The sequence below is a fragment of the Delphinus delphis genome, chromosome 5, assembly GCF_949987515.2.
Source record: "Delphinus delphis chromosome 5, mDelDel1.2, whole genome shotgun sequence".
Lineage (NCBI taxonomy): Eukaryota > Metazoa > Chordata > Mammalia > Artiodactyla > Delphinidae > Delphinus > Delphinus delphis.
In genome coordinates this window covers 9,984,168-10,001,388 of record NC_082687.1, presented here as the reverse complement: position 1 = coordinate 10,001,388, position 17,221 = coordinate 9,984,168, and the positions used below count along the sequence as shown (strand labels likewise).

The 17,221-nt window shown below is 34.3% G+C and overlaps 1 protein-coding gene across 4 annotated transcripts in view; it reads right to left on the bottom strand.

Annotated features, from left to right (window-relative positions):
• The window catches only part of CCSER1 (coiled-coil serine rich protein 1), a 926,333-nt gene that overhangs the window by 646,348 nt on the left and 262,764 nt on the right, over positions 1-17,221 (bottom strand). For all 4 annotated transcript variants that reach the window (XM_060011987.1, XM_060011985.1, XM_060011986.1 and 1 more), the window contains exon 4: positions 11,391-11,484. In XM_060011987.1, coding sequence (XP_059867970.1) covers positions 11,391-11,484 — 94 coding nt within the window. The remainder of the gene's footprint in view (positions 1-11,390; positions 11,485-17,221) is intronic.

Sequence of the window (17,221 nt, the reverse complement as noted above, 5' to 3'; positions counted from 1 at the left end):
CCAATTTGCTAAGCCATTTCCCCCACCACCTCACTGAACACCCACTTATCCTTCATGTAAAAGCTTAAATATCACCTCCTCAGGAAGTCTTTTCTTGCCAAGATGGCTATATCCTTCCACTGCATACTGCTGTTTTCTTCCTTAACAATCATTTAAAAATAGAATTTTCCATTAGGCCATATGCTACATGGCCCGTGTCTGCTATCATAATCTTAGGGCTGATAGTACACCTTCAATAATTATTTGCTTGAAGTCAATCTTGCTATGTAGAAAAAGTGGTGAGTATTGAAGTTTGGGAATTTTGTAAGCCACACTAATGAAACTGGAATTTATAATGAAAGCAATGGGGAATACTGAAAATTTTAAAGATACGTCAGTGACCAATATCAGGTTGGCATGCTAGCATACCTTGTGGGCAATATGGAGAATGGCTTAGAGGAGGTCAAACTTAAAACAGGAGGCAAGCATGTAAGGAGATAGAGACAAGATGTAGCAGCATAATCTAGTTGGGAGAGCCCTACCTTTGATAGGAAAATGCTCTGCTAAACCATTTTAGAGGTGGAGCCTCTGCCTTTGGGCCTATGAGCCAGCTGACACCTAGCCCTGAAAGTAGCCCGTAGATCTGCTTTGCATGAACTAAAGAAGGAAAAAGGACAAATGGGCCAGAATTTGGAGAAAAATGTGGCTGTAGGAAAGAAACTGAGAAAAGTCCAGAGAGAGAGCAAAATGAAACTCCTGAATACACTGTCTACCTTCTCTCTCACTGGAACTAGATGATTACTCCACCTTGACTCCAAGTTCTGAAATAAAGTCAACATTAATCATGAAAGTTTTTATTTGATAGAATTTTTTTTGTGCAGTGGGGTAAGAGATGGGAAATTGAAAGAGGACCTGAGTTCTGCATCAAGGTTGGCACTGAGGAAAAAGAAAAAACAAAGATGGCACTAAGGTACATTTGGGCCAGAGAAAAGGCCTCAAAAACCAACTGGGTCACATAGAATTAGAGGAAAATGATCCCGGCCCAAATAAAGACTGAAACAGGACTTGTGGAGAGAAGGGTGTAGAATCAAGAATAGCTGAAAAGTAGAATCAATTAAACCTAGTGACGTCTGGCTTCAGTTTTTTGTCTGCATAATGTTGGTGTCATTCACCAAGAGATTAAATAAGTAGAGAACAAAGTAAGAGGCAGGAAGAATAAGGTTAATCTTGAATCTATTAAATCTAAAGCATATTACTGGGACTTCCCTGGTGGTCCAGTGACTAAGACTCTGCACTCCCAATGCAAGGGGCCTGGGTTTGATCCCTGATTTGGGAACTAGATCCCACATGCCACAACTGAGTTCGCATGCCGGAAATAAAGATCCTGCATGCTACAACTGAAGATCCAGGCATGCCGCAATTGAAGATCCCGTGTGCCGCAACTAAGACCCGGCACAGTCAAATAAATGAATAAAAATAAAAATAAATACAAAGCATATTACTGACATCGAGTAAAATTGTTAGCAGACTGTTATATACATATATCTGTACGTGAAAGAGGCTTAAACTGGAGGTAGAGACTCTGGAGTCAGTATCTCTAAGTGATGGTTGAAGTTGACCTCTCTTATTTTCACAGAGTGATAAAAATGTAGAATATGAGATAAAAATGTAATTCTTAGTAACAGAAATCTCTTCTCTAAAGGGTAGTTTTTTTTATATGTAAGGATAATGAAGATCATAGTAGGTAGGACTAGGAAAAAATATGAACATATAAATGCATGGATAAGCACAAAACAATAATATGGTATATGTCCCACGTACACAAGTACAGAATTATGAGTACTGCAGTTAGTACCATACTGAAGATGATAAATGTTTTACTTTTCAAAATAATAAAACAATGTAAAAGCAAATATGACTCTTTAAGGGTGTCCAGTCAGAATTGTGGAGTATTCTGGATTCTTTAAATGTAGGCAATATGAAGTCAAAGATACACAGGTTAACACTTCACCGCTACGGCTCTCTCAAATTCCTATTATCTAAAGAAGGGGTACCCAACCCCTGGGACACAGACTGGTACCGGTCCACGGCCTGTTAGGAACCGGGCCGCACAGCAGGAGGTGAGTGGTGGGCGAGTGAGCAAAGCTTCATCTGCCGCTCACCATCACTCACATTACCGCCTGAACCATCACCCGACCCCCCATGGAAAAACTGCCTTCCACGAAACTGGTCCCTGGTGCCAAAAAGTTTGGGGACCACTAATCTAAAGAGATTTTTTTTTTGGATCTAAGACACCATTAATTGCAAGACACATTTTATGTAACAATTTAAAAGAAAAATAAAACCGCTGTCCATCTAGGACACGATGATAAAATATCTTCATTATACTGGACTTCCCTGGCAGTCCAGTGGTTAAGACTCCCCATGCAGGGGGGCACAGTTTTGACCCCTGGTCAGGGAACTAAGGTCCTACATGCCAAACAGTGCGGCCAAAAAATTAATAGAATTTTAAAAAAATCTTCATTATAAATACATCAATATCAGAGATAGTAAAATGTGAAATAATGTGACTCTTTAAATCATTAAAATATGTTATTAAGAAGAACCACCTGGTAAAATTAGTGATAACCTTTATTTCCATTTTCCTCAGAATATTTTTTACCATTATTACCCCCCAATAATATGTATTTTAATAATTTTCTGATCTATGAATACTCTAATGAGGGAGCAGATCCAGATTACTATTGGTGCCAAGATATCCAAAAAGTCCCGATCTTTCAGTGCATATGAGTAATGTTCAATTAGAAGACAAAATCTCACAAGGAGACAATAAAAAAAACTTTTCAGTTGTCTTAATCATCTTCAAATGTGGACATATTTGCAATGACAAGCTGGTTTAACCCATCATTCAGATAGTATTTTTATATGTCCTATCATTTTTAGGATGTTGAGAGCAGATTGTACTTGAGACAAAATTTTAAAATATTTCAGTCCAGGAGAGATTTCTTCTATCTAAACCTTATTCAGAATATCCATTTGCAGCCTAGGCTGGAGACGCTTTTGTGATCTTCCCCAAAGTATCCTGACTAAAAATAAAGATATCAGAAAATTACAGTAGTTTCGTTAACAACCCCATATCTGGTTCTGTAGGCTCTTCAGAATGGGGATGGGGTCTCGTCTCCTATTTAATCTGGGCACTCGACTGCTGGCTGAGAGTGGATAACAAATCCTGATCAGAAACCTTATTTTACTATTTATGTTGCAGAGTTCAGATATGTCATCTTCAGAATCTAACATGATGTACGGATGATGAGACAATGACTTGATATGTGATGATGACACCTCAAACAATAGTGAAAATCTGGATGCATGATGCCTCCACCTAAAAATGGTCTATCCCTCTGTCTCCCTCAGTGGGGATTAACACCTAAAACTACCAACTCCCAAATAGGTGACTGTGTATGTGAACATCATTTTACTATTCTACTGTCTTTATTGGAATAACTTAACTATTTCAAATAGCTTCACTGTTCATTACAGGGCTTTCCCAAAAGACCTACCAATTTTTCAGTAGAAAGCATCAACAGTTTATGCACTAAGAATCATCCTTTCACTTTAAAATCCTTGCCTTGTAGCTTCCACAAATCTTACATTCTGAAACTATTTTATCTAATCCCAATCCCAGTCAAACCTTCAAACTGAAATATCTGCTTTAAACCAAAATCTCTATAAATCCTAACTTGTTCTTTCCCCTCCGAAAGACAACCAGAGTTCATCAGAGGTGGCGTTTCGCCCTCACTTCGGTAAGCAATAAACTGAGCAGTTTCTTATCAAAAGGTTGGGGAATCAGCATTTGACACAAATATCATGGCTCACTCAAACCTACTAATTATTCAGACAAGTTGTGGTCTTTTCTAATTGTTTTCTTTACTAATTATTCAGACAAGTGTAGGTTATCCTAGCATACTAAGGTGTATGGTTAGAGAAAAAAAGTGGTCCTCATAAGAATGAGACCCCCAATTCCACTGTCAACTTTTGGAAGTTTTGGTTAATAAGATGGAGAAGCAGAACATAAATAAAAGGGTCAAGATGCTAGATGCTATGGTGACGCCTGATAAAATGATGCTATTAAAATTTTATAATCCAAGGAAAAGGGAATCTGTAATTGTGGTGTATACAATTACAACTTAATTCGTTGTAATAGTGCGAATGTTCATTATTATTTCTATCTTTTCTGCCTCAGGCACTGTAGAAAATTATGTTTCATGTCAGTAGTTATTTTTCTTGTTGGTGAACAATTTTAAAAACATAAATATCCTACTTCTTCAGGAGAAAGAACAGCATTAATTTTCTTAATTACTTGCTCGCTTCGATTGTGACAGCTGATGTTGCTGGTGTTATTCAAGCAACTGTGTGGAGATGTCACCACGTAATTGTACAAGGCCATGAAATTCTATATTGAGACACATATTTTCTTTCTAATTGCTCCAGAAAAACTATGCTGAATGAAAGAAATCTTTTCCTTTGACTGTATCCTCTAATGAACTTAGGCCTTTGACTGCCCTTTTGCACAGAAGAGAGTTTATAACAGTATGAAATGCTACAATAGCAGGTTACAAGTAAATTCTATGACTTCATTAAAATTGTCATTTAATATTAAATTAGGTCAGAATGTGTAAACATTTTTCAGCTATAGTTATTAGACCTTAAAAACGGTTTCATCTAAAAGCCTTCTTTGTAGCTGAAGCAATTCTCTTGAAGTACATTCTACTACAAACTAATTGTGTGATATTGACCAAAGCCATTAAAACTCTGAATATTCATGGGGAGCAGAAGCAGGAGAGGCTCCACTTCATAATACCTGAAATTCTCTTTCAGTTAGGGCCTTTCTTCTGTCATTTAAAGATGCCATTTAATATCATGAACCAAACACCGAAAACAATGCACCCAGGTGAACATCATATTGAAAACCGGTAAGTTTGAAATTAAAAAAAATGGAATTGAAAGCGAAGTATCAAATTAATGAATTATTGGTCAATCAATAAATTTATCTGCCAAAACCAAGAAATAAACAAAAACCATTAAAATTTTGATCTATCCTGAAAATAGATGTTACAGCCAGTTGTACAGTCTTGAGTTTAAGTAATATCATGATCCCTAATACCCTACCAGTAGGCCATAAATAAATTACTGAATTTTCAAGAATGATAATTAGTAAACCTTCTCACAGCTCTCCTTTTGTTTATTCAGTCATTTGCAAGAATTTGGGGGAAGGAATATGGGGAGAAATATAAAAATTATATAAAAAGTATTTTAATAAAATATACTCCAATTTTGCAATCTAGAATCCTTATGAAATGATACTTTCTGGATAAAGTTTATGAAGAACTAAGAAACTGTTTCCTCTTAACATATTAAACAGTTAAATAAAAACAGTTCAGATAGATATATTTCCTAAGTGAATTTTATAGCTTACCATCTTATCAGAGTATGCAGACCATAATTTTTTCTCAATGATTCAAGGCTATAATAATTTTTAAATGCAATGGAATAACATACTGCAATACAGTAACGCCTCATGACCTGCTGATGCAGATGGCGATGTCTGTTCTTACATTTAATGACCCTGTACTATTCTACTTTATGACTTTGCCTACTTTTCAAAGCTTTTTTGCCTTTTCCTCTTGCTTTTTTGCTAGTGGTATTTATTTTTCACCACATTCAGCATGTCTGCTTAAAGCAACCCTTTCCCCTTTTCTAAGATGTAACTATGATTTTCAGTGGGCTTGGAAAATATATAACCAAATATATTAGATTTGTACTATGTAAAATCAGAAGCCGCAAGATCCCGAAAGATAGTGAAAAAACCGTCATTTCATGTTAAGATCTGGGTTAATATTGGCTATACGAACTTCAGTAAGTTTTTAACCATAGAGTATTTGCTTCCTCTACTGTAGTTGGGATATATTAACACCTGTCTCAGAGTGTTATTGTGATAATCTGATGAGATAACATATTTGAAGTCCCTTGTAAGCTGTAAAGCTGAATACAAATGTATGACAGGGTCACTATCATTATTATCAGAACACGATTGCCATCTAATGGCTACCAAGCAGATAACAGGTACTCTAAGCCTTTCAAGGCAGAAAAGAGCAACAGCACCAGGGGGTGAAACCCAGGAAATGACTTTTGTCCCAATTTTGTCCTCACTATAGTTAGTGTTACTCAAACACTGTATTACAAAGGAACATTTTTCAGTTTTGTTATAACTGCTTTTTCTAGCAACTAAAGGTCATTGAGAGCTCTGTGAAAACATTAGGTAGGCACCAAGTCACCATGCTATAATTTAAACCCTACTTCTGCCACTTATTATCTCTGCAGTACTGGACCAATAATAACAATCTCTGGATCTCCATTCCTTCATTATCAAAGCAAGAACAGTAATAATTTCTAGAGAATTGTTGTTAGGATTAAATGGGGTAATCCAGGGCTTCCCTGGTGGCGCAGTGGTTCAGAGTCCGCCTGCCGATGCAGGGGACATGGGTTCATGCCCCGGTCCGGGAAGATCCCACATGCTGCAGAGAGGCTGGGCCCGTGAGCCATGGCCGCTGAGCCTGTGCGTCCGGAGCCTGTGCTCCGCGTGGGAGAGGCCACAGCAGTGAGAAGCCCGCGTACCGCAAAAAAAAAAAAAAAAAATTAGCTGAGGAATATGAACTATGGACAAGGAACTAGATTTTATTTTGGGATTAAGCAAGCTCCTCATAAAGCTCCTAGCTTTTGCTACACTGATGTGTTACCATTTAGAATTTCTTCTGCTGAACTGGTAACATAATGCTACCAGTTGCTGAGGAAACTATTGATATCAAATAATTTATACCTTAAGAATCTTTCAGTTCTCAGTAACAAGAATTCCTTTATTTTAAAAAGGGCATTGACTGATTGACTGAATGATTGATATTGATATATATATATATATTTTTTTTTTTTTTTTTTTTTTGCGGTACGCGGGTCTCTCACTGTTGTGGCCTCTCCCGTTGCGGAGCACAGGCTCCGGACGCGCAGGTTCAGCGGCCATGGCTCACAGGCCTAGCCACTCCGCGGCATGTGGGATCTTCCCGGACTGGGACATGAACCCACGTCCCCTGCATCGGCAGGCGGGCTCTCAACCACTGCGCCACCAGGGAAGCCCGATGGTATATATTTTTAATCATGCAATTGGTTCTGTTTCTTTCTTCACATATGCTAGTAGTATACTCCAAGTAACATGTTTGGGTCTCTGAGGTAATACTGGTATACATTTTGTGTGCCAAACTTATCTGTGGCTTCATTTTATTTTTCATATCCTTCTTTAATCATTACCTTATTTTCTTGAATGATTATTTTGTAAGATGCTTAAATTAATAGAAAAAAATCCTAATCACAAAAATGTAAAACTACATAAAGAAAACTAGGCAAAAATATATTTCTGGTATTTTTCCTTTGACAGATTATGTAGTTCATAACATGCATTTCAGGGTAAATAAAATTTTCAGGGCACCTGTTTGAGTCTTAGAGATACTAAATGCTAGTAAATCTTGTTAGTACTTTTATTTTTCAAAAGGCTGTTGAGGTATATCTAACCAACATCACTGCTAGTATCTTGCATGACTCCATCTGTGGCAAAAACACCACCATATCAACATGAATAAGACAGTAAAGAAAGATAAAAAGTGGGAAGGTCACTAATATACTTTTTAATTTATCAAATTAAAACTGATAGCATCTCATATTTTTTAATTAAAAAATAACTGGTCATATGTGCATTATAAATGATGCATTAAACAGAAAAACAGTAAATATAATAATTTACTACAGGGGAAATGGAATATCTGGTATTAAACAAATTGATAATCCTATGTTTAAACATGATGCATATTAACTGAACATAAAAAAATTTCCAGAAAAGTAATTTAAACATTAATTGAAGAAAACATAATAAAAGACATCTGGAAGGCTTATCCACAGGCTTTTTAATCTAAAATCTTAGCTTTTATATTAGAATTTAAAAGGTAATATTAGATAATGCCAAGATCAGAGTAAGTTATTCAGAATAGTTGCTTTTATTTTTTCTCCTTAAGGCAAGTCTCCTTTCGGGAACTCATTTTGAATTCATACACCTTTTTTTCATTGAAATTGTCCTTTCTTGCTTTCATTAAAAAAAAAAAAGATAATATCCACTTACTGCACTTTAAAACAGATATTTTATTTATACTACTATTTATTCATACTACCTCTTTTTTAGGAAGGAAGTATGTTAATTTAGGACTCCATAGATATATTTACATATTAAAAGGATTCATGAAACATTATTCATATTGTTCACTGCACTGGTCAACTTTTGAAAATCTAACTGAAAACTTATAATTCATTTTTACATAAAAATACAGATAGCAAGAATCAAATAAGAAGAACATTAAAAGATGTCCACAGTAACATAAGTAGTAGAATTAAATGGTACCATTATTTTAGTGTTCAGACTTTTGAAAATGACTTTTATTTAAACTAGTATTTTAGAATGTTTAGTATTAATGAGCTTTTTACCAGTATCATTTATCAATAATAAGCTTCTTATATTCTGATAAGACCTTTAATTATGTTGCTTAAAAAAAACCAAATTGTATAAAACCAATTCAACCAAAAATTCTTCTTTCTGAACTAATGTACATAAACAGATATTTGTGGCTTTTTTCAAACCCCATAATGTGACATCCAAAGTAAAATAGGTTTTCATTTTATTAAGTAACATTAAACAAACCCAAGTCACTTTAAGGACTATCTCACTTATTATAACTGTACTTCAGATATGCAAAGTAACATCATCTATCTTATGAACAATTTGGTTAACTCAGTTGATTCATAAGGTGCCCTAGTTCTGGTTTCAACCAAGTTATCTACACCTTGAGGCAGATTCAGGAGATTCATCATATTTGTTATATCATTTTTTAAAATAAACTAATAAAGTTCATTGCACTCATTATTTTATAAAAGAGAAATTAAAGTTTACAAATGTTCATTTTTGTTCCCAAGCAAATAAATTGAGCTAACTCTTTTATATTTTAAGGCATTCTTTGCTCTTTATCATGGTTGCCTAACAAACACAGCTGAGATGTCTATGTTGTCTATAATTCTGCTTACTTATTACTTGGTTTTATTTTTATTGTGAAAATCTTTAAAAATACCTAAAATAGAGAAAACATTACAACTCATCAATGAAAGGTTCACCCCAAGCACCTATTTCCGAGCTTTGATAATTTTCAATAATTTACCAACATTGTTTCATCTATTCCCTCCTCCATACTGTTGGTAAAGCAAATCTCAGACACCATATTATTTCAACCACATGCGTCTCTATGAAGAGTTTTCCTCAAAGACAAAACCAAAGAAAAATATTTAGCACCCAACAAAATAAAAATAATTCTGTGATAATAATTCCATCACTACTCAAACTTCTCTGATAAACTCTGAAATATATTTGCATAGTGTTTTATGTTTTGACACAAAGATGTCACATGGCATTTGCTCTTTTAATCTACAGTACCCCTCCTCTTTTTAACATGCCATTTATTTGTTGAAGAAACCAGACCATTTACCCTGTAGAATGCCCCATACCTATGTTTGCTTGCTGGCAATCCCATCATTCCATTTAACATTCCCTCTCTCCTCACCCCAATATTTCCTGTAAAATCATTATTTAATCAAGAGACAAATAGATTTAAGTACTTGTGGGCAGGAGTGGTATTGCTGTGTACTTCTCTAGTCATTGCATTAAGAGGGACAAAATGTCTAGTTGTTACACTTGTAGTGAAGTTAGTGATCAGTGACTTTAGGTACTGCCTGTCTAATTCATCACTGCGAAGTTCTTCACCCTTACAATCATGCTATAGCACATACCGACACCATCATTATTCCTTTTAATGACTGCTTAGTGTACCATTGTATATTCAACCAATGTCCTATTGAAGGACATTTGAGGTTTTCCAATATTTTGTTTTTGCAAGTATTTTGCAATAAATCGTTATTTGCATATATTAATTTGTATATTTCCAGTGTGTTAGGATTAAATTACTAGATGTTGGATAGCTGGATCTAAAGATAAATGTATGTATAGTTTTGCTAGATACTGACATATTTCCCACCAAAATGTATACATTGTCACCATGTGTGACTCTTTCAATATAAATACACATGAATGATGAAATTGTATAAGGTACCTGCATAAAAGTGAGAAAAATCTACATTTTTAAGAGAATATATGTCAAATCAACTGCAGGAAGAATGTCTCAAGAAATGGTTATCCTAAATATACATTTAAGCAGAAAAAATTTTTATTTAGCTCCTTTTTGATATTAGCCTAAAATAAGAGTGTAAAAAAATACATACATTGTTATTTCCTTCTTTTGACAATTGTTACTATGACATTATTTATAATATAAAAATACTGCATGAACAAAAATTCATCATAAAATATTACAGCTGGAAACAACCTCAGAGATTATGTCTAATTCCTAAAAGTTAAAAACATGGACAATAAATTCCAAGAGGTTGGTTTTCTTAAATGTATGCAGTATGACTCAAGATTTTAAAGCTTTAATGTCACTTCTACTTTAACTTGAAAATGACTAAGTTCAAGGTATTATTAGTAGTAAAAAATAAATAAATAAAAACTTGCCTTTCTAGTCAAATATCTGAATTTGAGTGAACAATTAATTCCTATGTCCTACAAAAGGAATAATTTTGGTATTTGAAGACATTACACTTTATGCCTTAATACAAATTTAAACTATTACAAATATAGTGGGCTCCCTTCTTTATTCATTCAGCAAGAATTTATCTCACACTATAACCCTGTGTGTGTGTGTGTGTGTGTGTGTATGTGTTTATGAGTGTGTACTTGTGGTTGCTATTGGTAATTACTAATTTTGAGGTCAACCTTATCACATTAACATTAACCACCATAGTTATTACTGAGGTGGCTAAGATTTGAAAGAGTAAACTTGGTCCACCAAACTTTCGTTTGGTTATATAAAATAAATGAAAAATGGGATTATAATTGTTGTCTCCCCCCTGCCAGAAAAGAAAATATTAGCTTTATCATTAACTGTTTCATTAGAATTTCCCTCTTTGAAAGAACTTTTGTTTTACAATTTTTTCTTATTTAATAATTATCTTCCAACCAAATTTATATTTTCATAATAGATTGTAAGATCACCAGAATAATGTGTCCAGGGTACCTAGCATGTGCCTTGCACACAGAATACAGAAACTGGGGATTGAAAAGACTGAATGCAGCCTAAACAATATTTAGCTTATCAACGAAAGCTAAATGACTTGGACCGGAGTTGTATGATATTGTGCATTTATTCAATATTTACCTGAAGGATGAAGATTCTGTTCCTCTAAAAATTCCAAATCAAGCATTAGATCATCTTCATCCAGTTCACAAGATCCCAAATTATTCAAAACATCCTGAAGAAAAAGCAAAATCAATAGTCAGAAACCAAAACTCTGAGAACCTGAGGAAATATCCACATGTAGATGCCATGAAGCGAAAAAGTACTCAAAATTACAAAGGAAATGCTGTAACTGAACCCCAGAAATTGTTTATTTTATGAGCTTTAAAATGATCAGCCCAATAAAAATTTCAATAATTATAAAAATTTTAACTCCCATTAAAAATGCACAAAGAGGTTTTTCAAATGTACAGAAGTCTGTGAACTAAAACTTTAGATTCTTTTTCTAATATTTATCTTTCCAATTTGTGTAACAGTCTTCTGACACATTTAATGAATTGTTTCTCAAACTTTGTATACAGTGCCAACCCTGAAATATTAATTTAAACTATGCTTGGAAGGGAGGGGAAATCCAGTTACTGTTTCCCAATCATTTGCTTTAGATTAGGAGGAATGAATGGGAGAAATAAATATCAATTAGATTAAAAATTATTGATTTTCATAAAGTCATAAATATCAGAGCTAGATCATGTTACCCTTTCATCTTTTCTCAAGAGGGCAAATAGCACAGTAAACTAGAAGAGTATATTGAGAAATCTTGAGGGAAAACAGTGATGTGCAGAGGTAGAAATTCTTGAAGGAGGAATACAGTCCTGATTCGCATATCTGTATATAGATTGGTAGTGAATATGTTAAGAAAGCAAGAATTTACTCTTAGAGACTAGGATGGAAATAACAAAAGTACAAAAAATAGAACATCAAGAAAACAACCTAAATGTTAAATGATACCACAACATTTCAGATTACTTTGTCCACTGATTTGAATGTTACCATAATTTATATCTAAAGAAGTAAATATTCATTAGAGAAAGCCTAATGACGTTGTCAAATGGACACCTTAGTTCCTGGGATTGAAAGTAAGGATACTGCAACTTTTAAATAAACCACTCTCACTGTAAAAAATAGAATTAAACATTATTAAACTTTAGAAACACATGTTATCTGTGAATAGAGCACAGTAGTTTCAAAGGTGATAAATATTGCCAAATATAAGTGCTTTTTATCTGTCAATGAAAATTATAGGGAACGATTACTATAATGGATTGCATTGTACTACATTGTATCTGTATTAATTACAAGGGATCTAATAATTTAAACTATAAACAAAATCAACTGTTTCTTGGAAGTTCTATGATATAATGTGGCAGGGATAACCAGTGAGAATAAGTTGCTTATGTATATAGCAATAAAAAGATGTTATAAATATAGGCAACAAAAGATAGGCTGCCATTCTCAAAAATTCAAAACAGAATATTGAGACAACAAAAGAAATATAACTGAAGTTGATTGTGGAAAATTAAGAGTTTAGAAAAGGGAGATGTTATAAGGATACTAATATTATTAGGGTTTATTAAGCAGTATCCAAATAAGAGAATTTTAGTCAGGTAGTCAAGAATACGTTGGTAAAAAAAATTGTTTAATGGTGAAAGTGTAGTCATTGATACAGCTCCAAATTAGCCTAAACAATTTTATACTTGTATTTTGAATTTCATTGACCAATATTATGGTCTTAACTGTTTTCATCCAAAATTCATAAACTGAAGTCTTAACCCCCAGTACCTTGGAAGGTGATTATTTTTGAAGAGAGTATCCTTAAAGAAGAAGTTACAGTTAAATCAACTCACAAGTGTGGGCCCTAATCTAATATGACTGGTGTTCTTATAAGAAGAGGATATTAGGACAGACAACGCAGACAGAGGGACAACCGTGGGAGGACATAGGAAGAAGGCAGCCATCTGCAAGCCAAGGAAAGAGGCTTCAGGAGAAACTAAACTTGCCTACATTTTGATCTTAGACTTCCAGCCTCTAGAACCACAAGAAAATAAATTTCTGCTGTTTAAGCCATCCAGTTTGTGGTATTTTGTTATGGCAGCCCCAGCAAACTTACACAACCAACACCACTTAGAAAGCAATGAAGATCGGAACAAAGGAAGTAAATGAGTGCCTGGCATATGTTTTTGTAATTATGCCAAGTAAGGACATCTTCCTCAATGTAAGCTTCTACGTTTTGCATAGCATTTCTCCCTTTCATTTGGAATCACCCCACTCAATCCACCTAGCTATAGAAGAAGATACCAGGTTCTTACACGAGCCAGACTTCCTGTCCTTGGTGGATGGTCCAAGATGAGCGTTTTAACCAAACTCGCTGATCACAGCCCTCTCAGAAAAATGAGAAAAATTTCTGTTTGGTGATAGATATTGCAAGATTCACATCACAGGGGCCTTGGATTTCATTGCATGGTTAAGACCAGAGTAAGTCTACTGGAAAAATGACAAGTGTCATAGTAGTAGACCTTCTGGTTCCTGACTCCAGCAGTTCCTGAGGTCCAACAGCATACATGATCTTTTCAAGGTTGGATTGTTCAACCCTCTTTTGAATTTTGACAGTTAATACATCCATCCTCAGTTTGAAAATAAAGTTTAAAAAGATTTTATTTTTGTAACAAGGAAATACTTAAAAACTCTGTCACCATTATCCCAAACATTTAATTGAAGAAAGTAACACCAACAAAGTGAACAAATTAAATCTGGAAAATTCATTACATTGTTTTGATTTTCTCATTTTGCAGGTGACCCTTGACATTCAGTCTAGCAGGAGCCCATCGACCACTGGTCTAGAGGAGGTGTTCTTCAATATACTTATTCTAAATTGCCTTGCTTTGATATCTTGCTTACCAAGCAACTTTCTTATTAATGGAGTGGAGTCTTTGAAGTTGGTGAAACATCATACAAAAAAGAGAGCAGATGCGGCAACGTGATGTTACAGAAGAAAAGTCAGTATGAACTCACAGATCTAAAAGAAATATCTTTTCCAGATCTCTCCTTAAAAAAGATCAATAGCAGCAACAGTGCTTTTGCCCTCAGCCAGCACTTAGGGGAAGTCCAGAAACTCATTACCCAGTATCCACCAACAAAAAAGAACAAGGGCTCCTTAATTATTAGGGAAAAAAAGAAGGAAAGAAAAAATACAGACTATTTCTGGAACATTCTTTTGTTGCCAGAAAACAAGATTTGTCTAAAAAAGAAGTTGGAGGAAGTTTTGAAAGGCGAAGAAAGCAACCTAAATGGCTTCTCCCTGGCTAATTTCTGGCATTATGAGCATCAAAAAACAAACAAACAGGGCTTCCCTGGTGGTGCAGTGGTTGAGAGTTCCGCCTGCCAATGCAGGGGACACGGGTTCGTGCCCCGGTCCGGGAAGATCCCATGTGCCGCAGAGCGACTGGGCCCGTGAGCCATGGCCGCTGAGCCTGCGCGTCCGGAGCCTGTGCTCCGCAATGGGAGAGGCCACAACAGTGAGAGGCCCGCGTACCGCAAATAAAAAACACAAACACACACAAACAAACAAACAATAATCATTATGGCTAAATGAAACAATCTGAGTCTGTCAAAAACTAAGAGTTACTCAAACAGAAAAGTTAATGTGAAGGATATAAAGAGGCATTAATGATATACACACAAAAAACACAAACAGGCTAGAATATCTTCAATGTCTATTGTTTTTAATAAATAGCTAAACATACGGGTATTTTTTCTAATCTTATGTATGTTTATAATATGAAGACATGCACTTTTTTTGATCTGTGCAAGGAAAGACTTGTAAGTAAAGTAGTAGCATCAAAAGTAGTTCTGTACCAGGGATAGAAAGGACTGATCAGCAATAATGGTCACACATAACCACCAAGTGGAAAAGGAGTCCAGCATTTAATTAATACTAATAGTCAGACCTGTATCTAAAAGGGCACAACTATGTGCTTCAGACATTTGATAAATTAATGGAATATCTAGAAGTGGTAACTAACAATAGTCTCTCATCCTCTGGTAGATAAAAACCTAGGTAGCTCTGTATAATAAAGATAGAATAATGAAAGTCCATGGGTTTCTAATAACATTAATATACCAGGCATATATATCATAATAACAGGAAAACTGTTTATATAACAATTGCAGTTGAAACTTTAAAAGCAAATAATTTGGGGAGGGAGCACCAATACTGCACAAAATTAAAAGCTGGGCTTGAATTTAAAAAATAAATAAAGGCATAAGGACACAGAATGTAAAGTTTAATTGAAAAAGGAAAGTCCAATCTGATGGTCAGAATCTTGAGTCTGAATCGTCTCTGAATGTATAGCAAATTCCAATGACTACACAAAAAATTATCTAGTCAACAACCCAGAAAGTGCAAATTTAAGAGAAGACTTTCTTTTTCTTTTAAGTTTAGTATAATAAGTAAGTCCTAGGGAAGTGCAAAAATAGACTCAAGTATTTCTGAAATCCCAGTGAAAGATGAAAAGTTTCACATTAGCAAAGAGAACGAAGGCAAATGGTAAAAGGAAATGTAAATTCCTAGCGTGAGCACATTTGTAACCAGTTTTAGGGTAAGCATATTGATTTGCTCTTGAATCATTGTAAAATGCATAATTTTCTTCTTTAAAAGTGGCTAAAACATTTAAGATAAATTGATATGTTAGGCTTGGTGTTGTAATGAAACACCGAGAAGAATTTTATTATATAATATCTAAACCAATGCTTAAAGGCCATGGAAAATTTAATACATATTCTAATTTATTTTTATGTAAGATTTATGTGGGTATCATGAGAAGAGTTGATTATTTAATTGTAAGGAAATACTAATTTTTTACTAATTCATAATATTCATAAATTGGATATTAAATGAAGCACAATTATTACTAAGTATTCCCTAAGCAGACATTTAAAAATCTATCAAGAATACTAATTAGTCATGAAATCTCCCAAATGACTTTAAGCCATTAAGAGTAAACTAAGTAGTTATTAATGAATTAATTCAAAGATCAATTTTCTAAACTCTGGGGATTTAACAATGAACCTAACAGGCATGTTTTCTTTTCTCATAGAACTTAAAGATAACTGTATTCTAGTAAAGAAATACCAATCTCTTTTATAAATAAAGTAGGTACCATTATTTATAAATCAGTCTCTTGTGTTTCGTTACTGTGAATTAGTTCTCCAGAATTTGGCTGCTACTGGCTGAAAGAATAAAGTTGAACTTCTGAAGCTACAGAGTTGAAAAGACAAGCTCTGATCACTCTATTAATATGTAACCACCCCATAACCCTTTAGCCTTGTCTTTTTATTGCAATAAATATAATCATTATGATCCTGTGAAAAATATACGAAGCTGGGACATGTTACTACATAGGAAGTGTTGCTTATAGAAGAAATAATTCCATCAAAGGAAATTATTGAATTATTAAAACATTCGCTAATTGTGGTATTATAAAGATGTTACTAATTGCATTTCTATGCTGTTATATTTTAGTCAAAGCACTTCCCAAGTAGCCTTAAAATATCTAAAAGGCAAGATATGAGAGGCTCTAGACTTCAATACTTGTTTATGTAATTTTTAATGACACAGCAGAACTGCTCTGATCCTTATTTAGTCTAAAAGTGGAGAGAATTATTCAAGTTAATAAGAGATAGTTAATCTAGTTTAAATTTTCTAGTCATTCTCCATTATGATCAGGTGCTGCTAGGATATGTGCTTCATTCTCTACTAATCTAATCATAGGAGTTTCCACAGATTGACTAAAAAGAAAATGTCATTTTATTATTGAAAACATATGATGTAGCTACTGTAGAGGACCCTCAGTGAAACTTTCCTGTCTAAAATACATTCTGAGACTAGCTTTACAATTAATTACAATGGCTTTTTT